This window comes from Vipera ursinii, assembly GCF_947247035.1.
Source record: "Vipera ursinii genome assembly, chromosome: 5".
NCBI classification, from domain to species: domain Eukaryota; kingdom Metazoa; phylum Chordata; class Lepidosauria; order Squamata; family Viperidae; genus Vipera; species Vipera ursinii.
The window spans coordinates 86,632,766-86,654,163 of NC_139518.1; the positions used below are offsets into that span (position 1 = coordinate 86,632,766).

At 40.3% G+C, this 21,398-nt stretch overlaps 1 protein-coding gene across 2 annotated transcripts in view; it reads right to left on the reverse strand.

Moving 5' to 3' along the window:
• Positions 1-794: 794 nt before the first annotated feature.
• Positions 795-21,398, reverse strand: part of SORBS1 (sorbin and SH3 domain containing 1) — a 129,213-nt gene continuing 108,609 nt past the window's right edge. For both annotated transcript variants that reach the window (XM_083364622.1, XM_083364621.1), the window contains exons 20-31: positions 21,232-21,281; positions 15,528-15,685; positions 12,226-12,311; positions 9,909-10,076; positions 8,688-8,734; positions 7,935-8,049; positions 7,694-7,819; positions 6,872-7,051; positions 3,831-3,881; positions 2,959-3,146; positions 2,357-2,469; positions 795-1,027 (exon numbers count right to left, since the gene is read on the reverse strand). In XM_083364622.1, coding sequence (XP_083220748.1) covers positions 960-1,027; positions 2,357-2,469; positions 2,959-3,146; positions 3,831-3,881; positions 6,872-7,051; positions 7,694-7,819; positions 7,935-8,049; positions 8,688-8,734; positions 9,909-10,076; positions 12,226-12,311; positions 15,528-15,685; positions 21,232-21,281 — 1,350 coding nt within the window. In that variant the 3' untranslated portion in view covers positions 795-959. The remainder of the gene's footprint in view (positions 1,028-2,356; positions 2,470-2,958; positions 3,147-3,830; positions 3,882-6,871; positions 7,052-7,693; positions 7,820-7,934; positions 8,050-8,687; positions 8,735-9,908; positions 10,077-12,225; positions 12,312-15,527; positions 15,686-21,231; positions 21,282-21,398) is intronic.

Genomic DNA, 21,398 nt, shown 5'->3' on the forward strand with positions numbered 1-21,398 from the left:
CAAACGGAATATACATATCTACAATCGTATTATTAAAGCACTTCAGTTGATGTTTTTGGCTGATCTCGGGATGAAGAAAACTAAACATGTCTGTTCCGCAGACTAATGCGCAAGAGAAAGTATGCTGAATGTGAATCTCCTGCTATTGACTATAAAAAAACACAGAAGCAATGTTTATTTTAGTGTATCATTATGCAAATCACAATCAAAATGACTTAAAAAAAACAGAAATAAAGTCCAGTAATGGGAAACTGTCAATCAATTCAATGGGGTTTACTTCCAAACAAGTGTGCACAGTATGACCAAATTTCTAATTTTTTTTTTTAAAAAAGATGCAGCCAGAAATTACTTATAATCAGTTCTAGAAAGGCACAATCAGGAATATTTTGCAGAATAAATCCAAATAGACTATGGTGGAGCATCTATTCCATCTTCCTTTATTCTAGCCGTTCGGTTTGGAATCTGTCAACAACTAGAACAATGTGGTCAGACCTGGCCTTCCAGATGCTGCTGGACTACAATTCCTTCTGGGGTTTATGGCCTTGGGAGAGGAGGAGCTCCATGAATGCTGACAACTTGGCCTTTCCTATAAACAGCAAACAAAAGCTGCAGGATGTTTAAGCAGTCTATTACACGCTCTGCTCCTGACAATCTCCCTCCTTTTCTTCCTTTGCCAACAGAAACCCTGTTTTGTTTCCTTCTGTTATTTTCCCCGTAGCTGAATAAAAACAGAAACAAACACAGCAGAGTATAATGGCTTATCATCCTGTCTCCTCTCCTCCATACACATTCAAAGGAAGCAGGAACTTTGCAGCATATCTCCAGCATTTCACCACGTTCCAGGTGCACTCCTATTGTCTTGACTACTCCGTTCAAAAACTTCTCTTTCCCAAGGATTGTTTTAAAAAGATCACACTCAGGTCCTCCTTCAGATGAAACAAAGAGGTTGCCCATTGCTTCTAAAAGGATAATAGTTTCACATAGTTTCCTGGGAAAGTCCCAAACTGCTGGGTTCTCCTTGATGTGCCTATTGTGGAATAAAAGGCAGAAAAATCCAATTAAGACAGATCACAGTGGGATCAGTGGGGAGGTTATTTTAAACTGGTAATGCCTGAGCTTGTTTGTCATCAGTGATCTTGATTAACTGAATTGACATCTAATGATTTCATGAGTTTGCTTTGGGGCCAAATAGATTTTAATTTTTAATTTTTTTAAATAAAAAATAGAAATTTAAAAATATATAACTAAGTTATGCAGGCAGTCCTCAACTTGCAACTAATCTTTAGTTACGGTGAACTCCCAAAATCTACATGTGACTTAGTTCACAAGTTATGGCTACTGCACTGCCCCCAAAGACATTCATCCCTAAGACTGACTACAGGATGCCAGAGTGTCTCCATCCCCCATCCCTCGTGTCCCCACAACCTTTGGACCTGCTTCCACCACACCAGGTCCCACACCTTCTTCCTCACCTTTCGAAGATGTCCAGAGTTCACAGTAGGAAAGGAGGGCAGGCTGCTCCATTCCTGGGCTGTGGGGCACAGTCCCAGAAGTGGCTGCCATTTTCAGAGCACCCCCAATTCAATGCAAACACCCAGAAAATGGCCGCTTCCAGGATTGCACCATATGGCCCAGAAATGGATCAAACTGCCCTCCTTCCCGGAGTTCTGAGGAACTTCAAGTGTGCAATGAGTGATATGGGGTGAGGAGGAGGAGGAGGGTATGGGGCTGATGGAATGTGAAGCAGTCCATGCCTGTGGAGACACTGAGGGCTGGAAGGGTCCTTGCCCTAGACCCGAGAGCTCGCTTAACCAGGCCTATGTTCATTTAATAACCACATCACGAAGAGCAGGTGTGTGTGTGTGTGTGTGATGAGGCAAGACAGTCACATGGGCCTTTGCTTAACAGCTATCAAGACTTCCATCCACAATGTGTATGCTCCTTTATGGTAGTCAGTTGAGGACTACCTGGGTGTTTACTTCCTGAGAATCTATGCTTATCTCAAGGGGAAGGAAACAATATATATCAAGGTGGCCAAGTCTTAGATCACAGGGTTGTGGTCACCATCATGACTTTCTTAACGTCCCCTCTGTGGACCCCCTACAGGTCAAATAGGTATCAAGATTGAAGAACATTTCCCTAACAATGTTTTAAATTATTTTACTAAAGTCTTAATCCAGTCCATTCTGTAGTAAGGGTTATACTTTCACCTTCAAATATCTCTCTGTAGATCCCCTTTTTACCCTCCGTCACAATGAAGTAGTTCCCCAAGACAGCGATGTGGTTTTTAATATCCCACTTAAATCTCATGGATATTGATTAGACTGCACAGCCAAATGCTAGCAAGTTTGCTTACCAACAAACCAACCATCATCACACTTTTCCATAACATCTATGATATCTCCATCTCTTAACTCCAGCTCATCATCGTTCTGTGGGATGTAGCTGTAAAGTGCTCGATAGGTAAGCCTGAAGGTTCATGATAAGAGGGGGAAAAAGATGGCAACCATGAGCTTCTTTTCCAGCCGTGCTTCTTAAGTTACAGAGCAAAACAGATAATAAGGCACAAGACCTACTAAAAACTATTCTAAATGGCCTTTAATTTTTACAAGTATGTACCATTGACCATTAAAATACCATTAAAATTCATAGTGGTCTGCCAGTTTGACCCTCATAGCAAGACTGTGGTTTTTCCATGTTGTCAATTCTCCAACAAGAAAGGGAGGATCCTTCAAACTCATCACCAGCAGTTATGAGTGGCTACATCAAGTGCAGGATGTTTTTCTGAGATAAAATGGATAAAATTTCCTCTAAAACTTTCCTAGAACTGTTAAAGATGCTAAATATATTACTCAAACTGCAATCTAAAATTAACATAACCTCAAATTCCTTGACCAGCAACTTTATTCTTTAAAAAAGGAACATAATCCACCAAATCTACAGCACAGGCAAACTTACATTTCTTGTGTGGCATGATTCCGGTCCAAGCCAGTTTCTAATGGCAAGATTTGTGGTTGCTGAGAAATGATGAAAGATGGTTTATTGTCACTAAACCGCCCCTTATGACAAAAGACAGGCTGAGAAAGAGTGCTGCAGTAATGAACAGATTTTTCAGCAATGTTTAAGATCTCATTGCAAACAACTTCCTGGATAACAGTGATAGGGCACAGTTGCCATCCCAGGTGAGAATGAAGAAAACAGGAAATGTGGGCAAGTCAGGACGACATGGGACAGTCCAGAGGAAGAAGCATTTAGCATGTCCAGGCAGACAACAGAGCGGTAGATCCAGGTAGGAATGTGTAGAAGAAATCCAGATGGTAAGCACAGAAAAACAGGCAAGATACAGAAAAATTGAGTATTTAGTTTTAAATTTTATAACACAGCAGCAAGAGAGATTGCAATTAGTCAGAAAGCATCTCACATTTAAAAATTCAAATCTGGCTATGAAATTTTGCCTCTGGCATGCAATTTAAGTTTTCTAACAATGCAATATATCTCAGACTGTGCTTTTTCTTTATTCATAGCCAACTTTGAGAGACTCTGCATTCACTGAGCCCACCAAATGAAAGAAACTCAAACCTCAGCTGTGGCTTCTGCAAATGCAGGGCTTATAAGGACAACTAGTTGGATGTCTCCATTTTTGTTTGTACTGCCATTTGTGTTTTGGCATTTATGCTGTAAAAACAGTCTAAAGTCCTGGACACATGGAAACCCTTGTGCACAGGTGACAAACGCACCCTCAAACCCTCAGTAGTGCTGGCCACTGTAGAGGGCTCAGAGAGGAACTATGTGCAAATGAGGCTGCAGACAAGACTCTGGGGTGACCTTACCACATAGTTCTTTTCCGATTCTGTGAGTTCGGGTCCTGGCCTCAGTGAAGGCTGTTTAATTGTTAAAGTACATGAGAAGGGAAAATTTTAGCACCGGTACCATTAATAGATTCAAATCTTACAAACAGCACAACATAGATTTCCAACTTTAGACAGTTAATTGAAATAACAGATCTGGATGCGGGATAGGGAGGATGACACGAGAGGCACCTTAATGCAACATTTGAGTTCCCTTAGCAGGAGGAAGACGTCTCCTATTCTCTGTGACCCCAGTTGGTACTGTGGATCGTTTTATTGATTGATTAGCATGCATACCCCTATGATTTTATCAGACTCCCAAATTTAAAGCAACTTGCAACCTGTAATCTACCAGCAAAAGTAAGTGGGCCCTTCAGTGTGAGCACAGGTAAAACAAAGTAAAGTGCTACTTCCACATAGTCAAGTTTATGGAATCTAGGTTAATGTTTGTAATTTAAAGATAAATACATTTAAACATCCCTCCTTTGAAAATCCACAGGATGTGAATTGTAATGTTATTTGCTGAGGTGCCAGTGGACAAAGTCCTCCTGGGCCACTGGAATTCCAAGGCATTAATTCCTACAAATAAGAAAACTAATAAGAAAGAGGGAGGGTTGTACATCATGCATCTCCATCCAGCATTTCACTTTCAGAGCAAGCAAAGTTGCAACACAAATAAAGAATAAGCACTAAGCATTAGTGTCTGTGGTATAAAAGGGGTGGAATTTGCATCACGAAATTGGGATCCGTGTGCCCTCTTCTGTCCACCTCCCCCATGCCCACAGATGGTGAACAAAACACAGAAGGCAACAAAAAGAAAGCACAGCTCAGATTAATGAAAACAACATGAGACTTCTTGATAACTCCCTATAATGTTGCAAACCATTCTTGCTTCCATCCTGCCTTTTCTCTTCAACCTTCTCAGGGCTCTCTGCCTCAAGATCTCACTTCACAATTCAGTTTTTCCTTGCTAACTCTCACAGCGGTTGCTTGCATTTGTATTCAACCCCGCAATGAGCAGCTACTCTTGCACAGAGATGGTGTTGGAAAAGGTTCCTGTCCTGGGGAGGGGGTGAAGGGGACTAAAAAATAGCCAAGAGCCTTTATAACCCTTGGATTCTACCGTTTTGTTTCCTTTGACATTCATTTGCAGAATGTCATACCACATGTTAGCTTTCTAGCAACATTCCTGTGTCTTAAAATGTCCCCATCCATTTTCCCATCTTTAATACCAATTCTACTAATGTTGGCAAATTTATCCTGCTGCTGTAAGCCTATCTGAACTTGCCTCCCCCTCCCCCTCTCCCGGGCTGTGCCTGCCTACCTGTCCCCTTCTCACTAGTATTTGCCAAGGCTATGGAAACAAGGCTATTCAGGCAAGCTTTTGAATCTGTTGCCATTTCCTTTCTTCTATGTGTTTTGGGGGAGATGTTTAATTGAATGGTCTGTTTTTATGCAACTTTTCATATACTACTTGCAGTGTGGTAATATAGGCAATATAAATGTATGTAAATAAATAAAATTATTTTGCTACCTAGCCAAACGGCTGCTACGAAAGGGCAACCTTGTCAAACAAACTACAGCAGACTGCAAAGCAAATGTCTTTTCTTCTGCAGCTTTTGATCACAAAAGCCAAAGCTGTGCCTTAAATTCACTGCCAGCCCTGAAAACACCCAAAAGAAGGAAATTAAAGTTTTCAGACAATTTCTGAAAAAGAAAACCAGGCAGACCACACACAAATGTAGCCACACACACACACACACACACACACACACACAGAGAGAGAGAGAGAGAGAGAGAGAGAGAGAGAGAGAGAGAGAGAGAGAGAGAGAGAGAGAGAGAGAAAGAGAGAGAGAGAGAGGGGGGGAGGCTTATATTCATTCTCTGAATTGTAATTATTCTGTTTCCATACCTTGGTTCCCTTTCCACCTCTTAGAAATTAGAAATGTCATCTAAGGCAATCTTTTTTTAGAATAGAATGAAAACTGGCTGTAATTTAAGAGCTTCACCATGGGTGGCTGCACCTAATTCAAAATTTTCTCAGTCAGACCTGTTTGGGCCAGTCTTGGAGCTGGTTTACAAGCATTTCTCATAATGGGAGTGTTTAAGCATGTTTGTTCTCCTGGGACTTGATTAGCATTAGCACTCCTGCAAACCTTCCTCTCACCCAAGGCTAATCCAAGCCATTAATGGAAACTGTAAAGCAGCAAACATCTCATCACTTGATAAAACCAGCCAGAGGCACTGCCGTGTTGGAGGAGCACTTTTACTCTTTAACAGCAAGGTGGTGCCTTCTCTATCTTCCTGTGTGACCTAAAATGCTCTAGTTAAGGAACATTCCTGTTTTCTTTCTTCCCATTGCTACGACTGAAACCATATTTTAATCACAATCGGTATCTAGAATCAGCCACCACAGGAGAATCTATGCATCTCAATCAGAGATAGCTTTGGATGAAATCTCTCCCTTCCATTCTGCTAAGGGACATTTTAACCTACATAAATTCTCTGTCACTCCAGAAGACATGGCTGACCCAAGGGAATGATGAGAATCCTGCCCTAGGACAGTGATGGCGAACCTTTTAGACACTGAGTGCCCCCAAACCGCCCACACCAACCCTGCTCCCCCCAACCCTGCCCCACCCGCAGGGCCATCCACCACTTCCATGGCCCACCGCAGATTGCCCAGGTGGCCCTGCAGTGCCATGGCGGCCACACTCTCCACCCACGCCACACAGCATCAGCTGTGCGATGGGGCGCGAGGGCTTAGTGTTGTCCCTGCTACCCAGCTGCCATGTCCTTGGCTGGGCTGCTCTACATGGGCCATGCCTGGGGGCAACTCTCCTCCGGGGGGGCTGCTGGTGAGGAGGGGGCAGCAGGGAGAGTTGGAGCTGGGGTGACAGCGCACATGCCCACAGAGAGGGCTCTCTGTGCCGCTTCTGGCACCTGTGCCATAGGTTCGTCACCACTGCCCTAGGAAATAGACTAACAACGCCATCAATGCTCTGCAAAGCGCAAACAGGTACCTGTGGAGAAGTCAGGCTACAATTTGGTGGTCGGTAGGCATAGCCTGATGTATCTTTCAGCACTGGTTGTTTAAGTATGTCCACATAAGAGCCAGGGAAGATGCCTTGGCGAACGGTGCCAAGGATTTTCCCTTCATACCAGTTCTCATCTACCTGTCGAATTAATGTGATTCTTTCTCCCTATAGAAAAAAAAGAAACATGGGTTTAAGTTCAGGACTTGCTTATGCTACTTACATATAAAGGCTGTATTTCGTGGATGCTCTGTTTGCTTGAGGGGCATACCTCTGCTAAAATGGATTTGATGTCTCCTTTCTATTAAACTCTTTTAAATTATCTGGCTTGCATTTACAATGCCTAAGAAAATGGCTTAACATTTTGATTCAAAACTAAAATATTCAGAGATTCCAGTACAATGTATATAGTTCACAAAGACAGAAAATAAAAAAGACAGATTGACGTGCATATATTTTCTATTTTGGCAAAATAATTCAGACTAATTATTACATATCTAATAAATATATATAACTGGCCTTTAGTTTCTTGCCTATCTCTAGCATCAACAATAATTGCATATTTTTTGACATTTACATGGAAAACTAACACTATAGAAATGTAAACAAATACGCTTGCTGCACTAGACAATGTTCACATTATGTGATATCTAACCTCAAACCTTCCATTTTTAGAAAAACCCGTGCAAAATATATTTTTTAACCATTTTAAATTTCCAACCTGCTGCTTAGAACATCTATTTGCTCTCCTTTGCAACTGAAGTGATGTCAGTAGATTGCATGAGAAAGAAATATTTCAAAATGGTCTACCTTCCTGAAGGACATTTCCACAGCAGTATCTCCACTGAAACTGAATTTGGCGATTGCATTTCCGTATTCCAAGATTTGCAGTGATGAAGTTTTTTTAGTTTGGATTTTTTCTGTCGGGTTAAGTAACTATAAAACAAAAGCAAAAGGCATATGTAAAAATCTGAAGAAGGTAGACAGTTTTGATCTTGTGTCAGCCCGGCCAGTCCTGACACCTTGGTTAGCTTAATAAACAAAACGGTACCTCTATGTAACACTGTGGGAAGATACCCACTCTGCCGTGGTGTTCACCTTCATACCAGTTCTGATCAACCTGCTTATAAATGTAAACAACATCGCCTTTCTGTAACGGGAGTTCCCTGTTAATAACATATTAATTCATGTGTTAATTTATTTTAATAAAATCTTATTAACATCAAATTTCAAATACAAATATTAACAACTGGAGAACATACAACCAAACATAAATATCTAAAGAACTGATTGCACTGGCAGTATTTAAAGACTGGTAGATCTCGAGATGGCAAATGGATGGGTACTTGGTCAGAAGAGAATTGAAAGAAGTTTGTGAAAGTAATGAATTTGAAACTGGAGGAATCAGAAGTGGAACTGAAATTGCATCTGGAGAAGCTTTTAAGAGAAAGGAGGAGGTTTGGACATAAGAGATGGAGATGGCAAATGGAACAAACATCTCGATGATGGCGTTACATGATGGAAAGGCTGGAAGCTATATAAAGATGGCAGACGATAAGGCATTAAAGGGGACAGAGAAGCTACTTTGTCATTCGGTGGAGGAGAAATGCTGGAGCAGTGATGGTCAATGGACAGTTGTATGCATTCCCTTGGTCAGAATAGCTGGCAATGTAAACACTGTTGGACTGCATTGAGGATGCAAGTGGGCAGCAAAACAGTATATATACACTTAATTATCAGAAGGAAGGAAATGGTTAAAATAGAAAGATACTACAGACATAGGGAGAAAATAACCAATACTCACTTTAATGTCTGGGCTTTAAAGTCAAACTTCACTCTGGCAGCTCTCATCTAGTGGTTGAAAATAGCACAATTTTAAAAAATTGCCAAATCTTCAGAACATCATTTGAAAGGGTATACACAATATTACAAGCACACTGTCAGAGTTTCCTTTCTTAAATGTGTGGTGAATCTAGTCCCAATTCTTGGGCAACTAACCTTCCTATAGCCCTAGTAGGGCTCCTACTAAAATAAGAGAAATAGACTTTTAAAGGGAGCACTACTTCAGTCTTTCCAGCAAGTGTGTAAGTTTGCAAAATCAGCAGTATCAAAATGAACACCAGAAAAATTTGTAGCCTACATCAAAAGTAAAGAAAAAAACAGATGTAGGTATTACTAAGTAAATTAGATGTGTTTGAACGAATGGTTGGACTCTCCTAAATAGAGAGGCAGTGATAAACTGAACTACTCCAGAAGGCACGGTCTGAGCTGCAAATGTGATCCATATAATGAAATGGCCTTCTGGAACGTGTAGTGGGGAGCTTGGTAGATCCAGAGAAGCAAAGTAACACACAACACTGTATCTTTACAAGTGCAATGGAAGCATCCTGACAATTCTCCAGAATTCAGAAATGATCATTTGTTCCTGCTCACATGGAATGAGTGGCAGGAAGAAATAAAGACAGGAATTTCACATAGCTGCTCCCCGCCCCCCCCAAAAGATAAATACATTTTCATGTAAAACATGGCTGTCTTGTCACCCACACTTCCAGTGAAGGCAAGTTAATCTATTCTCTTTAATAAATGACTCCTTGCAGAGTAAGTTCTTTCTTTTGCCTTTTTAACAGATCATTTATTTTGCCTGACCTAAAGATTCTTAACAACAGAAGTTACAGAAAGAATAATGTTACGGAGTGCAAAATGCATAACCAAACTACATGATCAGGAGCCACAAGACAATTAGACGTCTAAGCAGATGGCACAGAGGAAAAGGAAGCATTCTATACAGTGCAAGAGATGAAGCAAATGTTTGCTGACTTGCAGTAAAAGTATCTGCATTCCTTACTTAGCAGGCATGCATTACAATATACAGTTTTCTGTAGGATTATGTAGAACAAGGCCAAGGCAGGTTCTAAGTAAAAATAAAATCAACACTTGGGACAGCTAATGCTGGCCAAAAAGCAGAATGCTATGAAAAGCAACTATGAATTGGGTCAAGCAGCAAAGTGAGGTAACCACAACAGACCTCTGACCCAGATTTCCTTTTGATTGTATCGTCTCTAATTAGAAGGTCCCCAAAGCGCTCATTAGTGATAAACTGATGGTGCGTAGGAATGACCCCTGTGTGCCTTCTGGCTGCAATATCAGCCTCTTCTTGCTCACGTTTAAGCCGTCTCTGGTCCTCTAAAAGTTTCTGCCATAAAATTGCATAAAATGGGTAGTAAATCATCCAATTTACAGCAATTTAATATCGGCAAAGAAATATTAGAAAACAAAATAAAGAGTAGACAATCTCTCCACTACAGCCCCAAAGTAAGCTTTGAGAAATAATTATTACATAAAAATTAAAGGTAAAGGTAAAGGTTCCCCCGCACATGCATGCTAGTCGTTTCCGACTCTAGGGGCCGGTGCTCATCTCCGTTTCAAAGCCGAAGAGCCAGCGCTTGTCCGAGGACGTCTCCGTGGTCATGTGGCCGGCATGACTAGACGCCAAAGGCGCACGGAACGCTGTTACCTTCCCACCGTAGTGGTCCCTATTTTTCTACTTGCATTTTTTACGTGCTTTCGAACTGCTAGGTTGGCAGAAGCTGGGACGAGTAACAGGCGCTCACTCTGCTACGCGGCACTCGGGATTCGACCCGCCAAACTGCCGACCTTCTGATCGACAAGCTCAGTGTCTTAACCCACTGAGCCACCGCGTCCCTTAATTATTGCATACTATATATTAATCTAGATTGAAATAATCAAAAGAATAACAGTTGGGATGTTTGTAGATGATGGGTCTAGTAATGTTCATCAACCATTTCCATTATCCCCCTCTTCTTTTCTTAATGACAGTCACGTTGAAGATCCACTGCTTATGTAGCCAAAATACCACTACCCACAACTGAAGGCTTATAGAAAGATCATTTTTAAAACCAAACTCTCAAAATATAGTCCATTGAGGAAAACAGAATCTGATTCACATGCTTAGAAATTTCCTTCTCAAGTTCAAGAGACATTAAAGAAGCTTTCACAATTCTCCTTTTGTAACAACTGTTTGTGCCTGTTTCCCAAAAAGATTAGACTGTGCACAAATTTGCTTTAAGTCAATCTATCATCAGTCACATTATGATAACAGGATTTGCTTGCCATCTTTTAACAAGCTAATAACAGATTTTCATAGAGATGTAAGGACTATAAAGCAGAAATACCAGTTTCTAAATATAAAAGCATGAACAAATACAATGTTACTTTACAGATTCCTGCTGTTCCCAGTATTCAGACAACTATAATTCTGTGATCAATGCATCTTAACCGTTTTTGTTCTGCTTCATCCCCTAACTGTGTCAAGTGACTCCCTTCTTTCCCCAATAGAGTGATGAGAAAATTTTTCTGTTCTTTTTGCTTGAAACTCTGGAGGGGAAAACATCCCCATTAAGTTGCTCCTCTGAATATCAGCAGGTTCTTATGCAAAAGAAGGAATTGAAGTGGACTGACTGGATTCTGCAGTGCTCTTGCACTACTCAGCCACTACTTAATGGTGCCCCAGATTTTCTTCTATTTCTAAAGCAGACCCAGGCAACCACTCCATTTTTATGATGACATAAAAATGATGAAACATGCACTTTCATACTTGCATCTCAAGTATGGGATGCAAATATGTAAATCATGGATTTCATTTTGTGACATCAGCTTATTTTGTCACTTTCCCCTCCCTATTGCAGATACCTACAGTTAGATCTGAACTATGGTCACCAGTGGTGCTTCAAGAGGCCATCCCTCATGCAGTTCTAGCTTTCCTACATAAAGCAACAGAAAAAAGGTAAGGACTTGTCTGATTCGTGAGCATGGGAACCAACCTGGGAAGGAGACCAGTGACAACCGTTCCAAAACTTTGCTGGACTATTTAACTAAGTCTCACTCTGTTTTGAAGGGCTTACTTTGAGGCTGTTCCCTGTAGGCCAGGGGTCTTCAAACGTGGTCCTTTTATGACTTGTGGACTTGAACTCCCAAAATTCCTCAGTTGAAGTCCACAAGTCATATAAAAGAGCTAAGTTCGAAGACCCCTACTGTAGGCTTACTTCCAAGTGAACAATATTGCACTCAATTTGTCTTGGTTACCAATGATAGCCAAACCTTTTGATGAAAATCAGCTGTTTTCTCTAGCACTCTGTTCTTTAGCACTCAGGTTTATTCTCAAATCCTTTCAGGTGCTATTCTTGATTTATTTATCCCAATCTTAAATTCCCAAGGCAGTTAATAAATGCCAACTCCAAAGTTTTGCTTATGATCAGATATTGTTCCACTTATCACCCACCATATTGATTTTGTGAAAATATTATCTGTAACGGGAAGGTTACCTCTTTATCACTGCTACGCCTTTGGAAATTTTCTTCTGGACTCTCTATATAATCAAGTGTTGCAAAATGTCTTGGTGATTCTGAATCTACTTTAAAACAACACAATTTCATTAAAATTAATGTATGAAATGAACCAAGGAGAAAACAAAAAACAAAACCTTTACTTGGATCAATTAATTTAAAATAATTTCTTAATTCGCTAAACAATAAGCAAACTACTGTGGAAAAAATTGAAAGAAGAAAGTTTTAGCCCATAAAAAGACTCATCAAAGAAAACAATCTCTCTTCAGCAATTATGATTTAATGTTGCTGAGGAAGGGTGTTTAATTGCATGCAATAATACTGACACATATACACTCACCCACAGATATACAGATACATGTATGGATGAACATAAAACAGGTACTTCACAAGAATTGAAAAAAGTGTTCCTAGATTTATTAATGTTGTTCCTTAGGGATGCAAATTACAAGGATCTTAAACTGGTTTCCATAAATAAATCACCTTCTAAATGATGGCATTTGGGACAAACTGCTTTGATGTTGATTAGAAGGATAGCAGAAATGATTTCTCAGTAGCTGAGCCAAGTCCTGAAATGTAAGCAGGACAGGACACACAAGGAAAAGAACGAACACAGTAGAAGGGGTTAAAAAAAAAGCAGGAAAGGAAAAAGAGGTAGAAATGGTAAAGTACATCAAAATACCACAAGCAGAGTACGTCCTGAGTCTCTTGGGGGAGGGGGGGATCTTGCTGATATAAGAAGCAAAAGGAAAATTACCGAACACATTTGCAGTGTCCGAAAGAAAAACAGAGCAGTTTAGCGGAGTTTCAAGATTCAGAAAGTGGCTCATGTTATGATGATATCCCAACAGACGAGGCATCTGGGAGCTCAGGTTTTCTTTCTGCCCATGTCCACAAAGTTCTTGCTTGACTGAAGGCTAGTCTGCATCTCACAACTGGACAATGATGGATCTTCTGTGCACTGCTGTGGAAACTGCACTGCTAGACCTTTTTCTAGCTGAAGAAAAATAGGCTCACAGGACATATCTAGGAAGCTGATATTGGATAATTCCCTTTGGAGACTCTTTTCCTAATCCTGACTCTTGTTCCACCTTTAGTATTGCTACAAGATTGGGATGAGGTAACAGCTAGATGGGCAATGTCCTTTTGTGCCAATTCTGTTTAAAACGGCAGGTATTGGAAGGGTTAATATCGCAAATACAGCAAGTTAAGAGAAAGTATGTTTGGAGATCTATTCCAAAGTCTTCCATTTAGAGTAGATTCCCTTCTTTCTTTTAGTCATCTTCGGGATTGGGATGCAGTTGGGATGCAATTTCTTTTACACTACAAAATCAAACATCTTCCAACAGAAGTCCATGTTGATTGACTTGATGTGTGATTTTATACAGCCTGGCAAAGTCCTTCCTCTTCTTTTGGATGTTTGTGGCCACTTTCAGCACAATCTTTTTCTTGCTATTAATAAACAAACTATAGACATTTCCACAGCTTTGTATTTTCCTATTGGTGAAATATGACTACAAAATAAGTAGAATAGTAGAGCTTTGAACTTGAAAGAGGGGATGTGAGCAGTGTAGATATTTCCCTCTTACCTGCTGCAAATATCTTTCTGTAAAGCTCCTTAAGTGGATTGTGTACTAAAACTACCCCAATTTTATGAGCATTCTGACCTTATGGATAATTAATTGGTAATCAACTACTATTTCAGCAAGCATTATTACCAAGCCAAGTATCCCAATGCTAAATCTGTGTGCTTTAGAATGCATTAAATAGGTGGCAATAGAATACATGTATAATTTTTTTTAAAAGACACAATTTGTTCTTGTAATAAAAAACCCTTAAATTTCATGTTATTTTCAGTCAAAGAATAATGAATATCTTCAATTTGAATTTTTATTTCTAAGACATTAAGTATCTCACTCAATTATGTGATTTATAATCTGCTAAGGATCCTTGCCAGCTTCTCATCCAACTCACTTATAGAACACAGAAGAGCAAAAGGCAAATTTTGTGATGTTCCACTTGCTTCTTCTCTAGAGCTAGATGAGAAATAATGGATGAGAACTCAGAATAAGAACCCTGCGCTAGCTCCGCACCCACCTAATTGTCTTGCCATCCAAGACAGAAGGAAATAGGTTGTTAACAAGTAATGTCATGGGAATTTTGTCAAATCCTTTGCTAAATCAAACCCCTCAAATGCCTCAGATTGTCCCACAAACCTATCATGGATGTCATTCATTTAAAAATGAATAAAATTGGCTTGACAAAAATTGTTTTGACAAACCAATTGCTGACATCTGGTAAGATTCACATTGTTTCCAAGGTACTTACAGATCAGTCACTTTAGAATCTGCTCTAGAATATCCCCAGATAAAGTCTGTAGTTCCAGAATTCTCATTCCCCCTCTTCAAAATAGAGGTAACATTAGCTGTCCTCATTTCACCCAGCATTTCATATAATCTTGTGAATGTATCAGATAAACTTTGTAAAGGGTTTGGCCAAACCATCAAGATGTTCTTCCAATACTCTGGATGAATTATTCTGCACATTCTGGAGATTTAACCTCATACTCTTGGATTTCTGAACAGAGGTCGTTTTTTTAAAACACAGAATGTAATTCCTCTTCTAGTTCTGGTCCTTCTGAAAAAACTGAATTTTGGATTGCTAAATTTCCAATCACAGAAGTCTCACAAAGACAAATGCTGTGATGCCAAACCAAGGAGGAGAGATGATTCAGCCATCACACTCTAGGTTAGTGACAACGTGATCATGATCACAATATTTTTATTTATTTATTTTTTTAATTCCATTTATATCCCGCCCTTCTCCGAAGACTCAGGGCGGCTTACAAGCTTAGCAGTAGCCTTCATTCTATGTATATGCCTGCTTATTAGGGCTTTCACACACACCCCAAGCGGCATTATTACAAAGTCAGCTTAATTGCCCCCACAACAATCTGGGTCCTCATTTTACCTACCTTGGAAGGATGGAAGGCTGAGTCAACCTTGAGCCTGGTGGGACGCGAACCTGCACTAATTGCAGGCAGCTGGTGTTACTTAAGGAGGCATTAGCCCACTGCTCCACCAAGGCTCTTATATTAAGGGTTCATATGATAATGAGCCAAAGTCTGTAATCTCACCACCCTTTCTTTTATGCAAGCTGCTCTTAGATGCAAAAACATTCAGGCTTTTCTTTGAATTATGACATATGGAATCTTGATATAAGTGCAATACCATGTTATACATTTAGTCTTTATAGTTTGATCACAACAATGTTCACTTTACCTTTTGTGGATGCTGAACTGGATGGACGCTTCAAGCCACTCAACCCTTTCAATGGGATATCTCCTCCTTCCAGAACACTTTTATAAATCTGTCTTTCATTTCCCAGTCCAGTGAAATGACCAAATTCGGATTCCAACTCTTTCTTTACAGGATGGTAGCTGTTATATAAGAGGGAAAACATTTTTTCTCAGCAACTAAAAGCAAATGATTAAATAAAACATCTAGTCTCATGCTATCTGGTACCCCAAGAGAACTTATAAATGCACCTCTTACTTCAGATTAATTTCAGGAATTGCACAAAACATGCAATCCATGGCAAGCCTTTTATGAAGCGTATCATTTGACTCACCACAAGAAAGAAAAAGGAGTGGAATAAGGCTTATCTTCATCAAACGAAATGCTTTTAAAAAGTTCAACCTAGAGCCTCACTAATTTAAATATTATAATATCTACTTTTGCCACTTAAAATATGAAAATAAAAATTAACTATTTGATTACATTGAATTATTTTGTTTGATAAAAATTTAATATTAATCTTCTGATGTCAGATGTTTTCAGAACCTCCAATGAGTAAAGTAGATTTTGGGGTAGGAAATTTCTCTGACTTAGGTTGACTCCCTCTTCCTACACTCTTCCTTTATTGGAATTTACTGCTCTCTGATCTGGCCTCTTTCCACTCAGTATCTGAACTCTGTCTAATTAGCCCCCATGGTTTCTCAAAGGAAACAAAGTGCTAGGTCAGCCATAAGGAATGCTGATTCAGAGAAACAAAGGCGCTGGGAGTCAAATAAGTTTGTAGAAGTAGCATCTCAGCAAGGTACATTTTAAGGTCCTTCTGAATTATAGAATCATAGGGTTGGAAGCCCCTTCATGGATTACTGCCTTGTCGTGGCGAAGGGGCTTGCGTAATTCAATGAAGCTATGAGCTATGCCGTGCAGGGCCACCCAAGACGGACAGGTCATAGCAGAGAGTTCTGACAAAACGTGATCCACTGGAGAAGGAAATGGCAACCCACTCCAGTATCTTTGCCATGAAAACCCTATGGACAGTACCAAAAGGCAAAACGATATGACGCTGGAAGATGAGCCCCTCAGGTCGGAAGGCGTCCAATATGCTACTGGGGAAGAGCAGAGGGCTAGTACTAGTAGCGCCAGAAAGAATGAAGCGACTGGGCCAAAGCCGAAAGGACGCTCAGCTGTGGATGTGTCTGGTGGTGAAAGGAAAGTCCGATGCTGTAAAGATTTTTTCTCCATAGGAACCTGGAATGTAAGATCCATGAATCAAGGAAAACTGGACGTGGTCAAACAAGAGATGACAAGACTGAACATTGACATCTTAGGTATCAGCGAACTAAAATGGACAGGAATGGGTGAATTTAATTCAGATGACCATCAGGTATACTACTGTGGGCAAGAATCCTTCAGAAGAAATGGAGTAGCCTTCATAGTCAATAAAAGAGTAGGAAAAGCAATACTGGGATACAATCCTCAAAATGACAGAATGATCTCAGTTCGAATCCAAGGCAAACCATTCAATATCACAGTAGTCCAAGTCTATGCCCCAACCACCAGTGCTGAAGAGGATGAAATTGACCAGTTCTATGAAGCACTACAGCACCTTATAGAACTAACACCAAAAAATGATGTTCTTATCATCATGGGGGATTGGAATGCTAAAGTAGGAAGCCAAAAGATAACTGGAATAACAGGCAAGTTTGGCCTTGGAGTGCAAAATGAAGCAGGGCACAGGCTGATAGAATTCTGTCAAGAGAATACGATGGTCATAGCAAACACTCTTTTCCAACAACCCAAGAGACGGCTCTACACATGGACATCACCAGATGGTCAACACAGAAATCAGATTGACTATATGCTCTGCAGCCAAAGATGGAGAAGCTCTATACAGTCAGTAAAAACAAGACCAGGAGCTGACTGTGGCTCAGACCATGAGCTTCTCCTTGCAAAGTTTAGGCTTAAACTGAAGAAAGTAGGGAAAAGCACTAGGCCAGTCAGGTATGAATTAAATCATATCCCTGTTGAATATACAGTAGAGGTGACAAATAGATTTAAGGAATTAGATCTGATAGACAGAGTGCCTGAAGAACTATGGACAGAGGTTCGTGACATTGTACAACAGGTAGCAACCAAAACCATCCCAAAGAAAAAGAAATGCAAGAAAGCAAAATGGCTGTCTGAGGAAGCTTTGCAAATAGCTGAGGAAAGGAGGGAAGCGAAAGGCAAGGGAGAAAAAGAAAGATACACCCAATTGAATGCAGAATTCCAGAGAATAGCTAGAAGAGATAAGAATGCCTTCTTAAATGAACAGTGCAAAGAAATAGAAGAAAACAATAGAATAGGGAGGACCAGAGATCTTTTCAAGAAAATTGGAGAAATGAAGGGAACGTTTAATGCAAAAATGGGCATGATAAAGGACCAAAATGGCAGGGACCTAACAGAGGCAGAAGAGATTAAGAAGAGGTGGCAAAATTACACAGAAGAACTATACAAGAATGAGCTTAACGTCCCTGATAATCACAATGAGGTGGTCACTGACCTCGAGCCAGACATCCTAGAATGTGAAGTGAAGTGGGCCTTAGAAAAGCTGAGCAACAACAAAGCTAGTGGAGGTGACAGTATTCCAGCTGAGCTATTCAAAATCTTAAAAGACAATGCAGTAAAAGTGCTACACTCAATTTGCCAGCAAATTTGGAAAACTCAACAGTGGCCACAGGATTGGAAAAGATCAGTTTACATTCCAATTCCTAAGAAAGGCAGTGCCAAAGAATGTTCAAACTATCGCACCATTGCACTCATTTCTCATGCTAGTAAAGTCATGCTTAAAATCCTACAAGCTAGACTTCAGCAGTATGTGGATCGAGAACTACCAGAAGTGCAGGCAGGATTTCGAAGAGGCAGAGGAACTAGAGATCAAATTGCCAACATACGCTGGATCATGGAGAAAGCTAGGGAGTTCCAGAAAAACATCTACTTCTGCTTCATTGACTATGCTAAAGCCTTTGATTGTGTGGATCATAACAAACTGTGGCAAGTTCTTAAAGAGATGGGAGTACCAGACCATCTTATTGGGCTCTTGAGAAACCTATATGCGGGTCAAGAAGCAACAGTGAGAACTGGACACGGAACCACTGATTGGTTCAAAATTGGGAAAGGAGTCCGGCAAGGCTGTATACTGTCACCCTGCCTATTTAACTTATATGCAGAGCACATCATGAGAAAGGCAGGGCTAGATGAATCAAAAGTTGGAATTAAGATTGCCGGAAGAAATATCAACAACCTAAGATACGCAGATGATACCACTCTAATGGCAGAAAGTGAAGAAGAACTAAAGAGCCTCTTGTTGCAGGTGAAGAAGGAGAGTGCAAAACTTGGGTTGAAACTTAACATTAAGAAAACCAAGATCATGGCATCTGGCCCTCTCAATTCCTGGCAAATAGATGGGGAAGAAATGGAGGTAGTGACAGATTTTATTTTCCTGGGCTCCAAGATCACTGCAGATGGGGACTGTAGCCAAGAAATTAAAAGACGCTTGCTCCTGGGGAGGAAAGCCATGGCAAATCTAGACAGCACACTAAAAAGCAGAGACATCACCCTGTCAACAAAAGTGCGTATAGTCAAGGCTATGGTCTTTCCAGTTGCAATGTATGGTAGTGAAAGTTGGACCATAAGAAAGGCTGAGCGCCAAAGAATTGAGGCCTTTGAACTGTGGTGCTGGAGAAGACTCCTGCGAGTCCCTTGGACTGCAAGGCGATCAAACCGGTCAGTCCTAGAGGAGATCAATCCTGACTGCTCTTTAGAAGGCCAGATCCTGAAGCTAAAACTCAAGTACTTTGGCCACCTAATGAGAAGGAAGGACTCCCTGGAGAAGAGCCTAATGCTGGGGAAGATCGAGGGCAATAGAAGAAGGGGACGACAGAGAATGAGGTGGCTGGATGGAGTCACTGAAGCAGTAGGCGTGAGCTTAAATGGACTCCAGAAGATGGTAGAGGACAGGAAGGCCTGGAGGAATGTTGTCCATAGGGTCGCGATGGGTCGGACACGACTTCGCAGCTAACAACAACAACAACAAGGGTTGGAAGGAACCTTGGAGAGCTTTTCTTTAATTAGAGTTTAGCTCAAGTATTTACCACAATATTTCAACACTTTATGGAGGTCTTCTTGTCTAACCCCCTACCCATGGCGATACAGCACCCACAACTCCATGAGGCAAGTGTTCCACTGATTATTTGTTCTTGCTGTCAGGAAATTCATTTCCATGTTGGATTTCTCTCTGATGAGTTTCTACCTTCTCTTCATTAGGCTAAACATATCTAGTTCCCTTAACCATCCATCATAGGATTTAGCCTGATGAACAATTAAGGGAACTGGGTATGTCTAGTCTAATAAAGAGGAAGGCAAAAGGATAGCCATCTTCCAGTATTTGAGGGGCCATCACAGAGGAGAGAGGTTAGACCTATTCTCCAAACCAACTCAGGGCAGGACAAAAAAAATGGGTGGAAGATCATTAAAGAGAAATCCAGCCTAGAACTAAGAAGAAATTTATTGACAGTGAGAACAATTAATCAGTTGAACAGCTTATCTCCTGAAGTTGTGGTGCTCCATTATTGGAGGTTTTCAAGAGACTGGACAGCCATTTGACCTGGGTCTCCAGGGTCTCCTGGTCAAGCAGGGGGCTGGACTAGAAGACCTCCAAGGTATGCTATTATTCTATGCTCTATGACTACATTTATTAGTGACCAGACACAGAGGAAAAAATGAAAGAGGGTAAAATATGAATGTAGTTATAACTTCTGTTGACTGGAAGCCACATTACTTTTTAATTTTCTATTTCTTTTTCACTTTTTATTACTGTTCCCTATTCTTTTTCTCTTCAATTCAAAATCTGCATTGTTTTTATTCTGTTGAAAACATATTTAATAAAAATTATTTAAAAAAATAAAATACTGCAGTACCAAGTACAGAGACCAGAACAGGAAATGATATCCTGCATGTGAAGGGGATAGAAAGAAATCAAAGTATATAACCCAAGATTTTCAGACCATCTCTACAAACGCATGGAGAACAGACAGGAAGTCCTAGATGTATTAATACAGAAAGGCCAATATAATTTGTAGGCTAGGATACAGCTCAGAGTAAAATGCAAGCCTTGAAGCATATTCAAAATGGGAATGTCAGTCCTTGAAGGTAGGCCAGGTCAGGAAAAAGACACCACAAGGACCACTGAAATGCTACTTCATAATAACAAGATATAATAATAAAACCTTCAAAGCCTGGAAGAATTTCTCTTCCCTCAACTTATACTCGTGAGAATCAAGGCAGGTCAATCTTGAGTTTCTTTGTCATCACCTTCTCTCTTTTAAGGCTAAACAGGCCTTTTCTTATCTGAGCTGTATGCTTTTGTGTTGCTCAGTTGAGTGCATAGAGAAATGAATCCAAAGGAGTGATTTTTAAAAAAATTGATCAACCCCTAAATCTTTTATTCTAATTTTTTCAATTATTACTTCAATGGCCTTTTATTCATATTAACTTCAAGCCACATGGATGAACAATATCCATTGTATCCCACAAATTTAAGGAAAAGACACATGAAATTCCTATCCTAACATGCAATTAATAACCCTTTAAGACCTAGAGATGTATTTCCAAAACCTGAACTGAAAAATCAAAGAGATATTTCAAAACTCACTGAGACAAATGCTCTGAAAGAGTTTCCAGTGGTGGGGAGCTTGCTGCATCCTGCAAGAATCCAGACAAAGAAGCACTTACTAAAGGACACTATGTTAAAGCAAAAGACAAAACATTATTGACCTCTATCTAGAGCTCAGATTTTTTTATTACCAGGTCTTATGACAG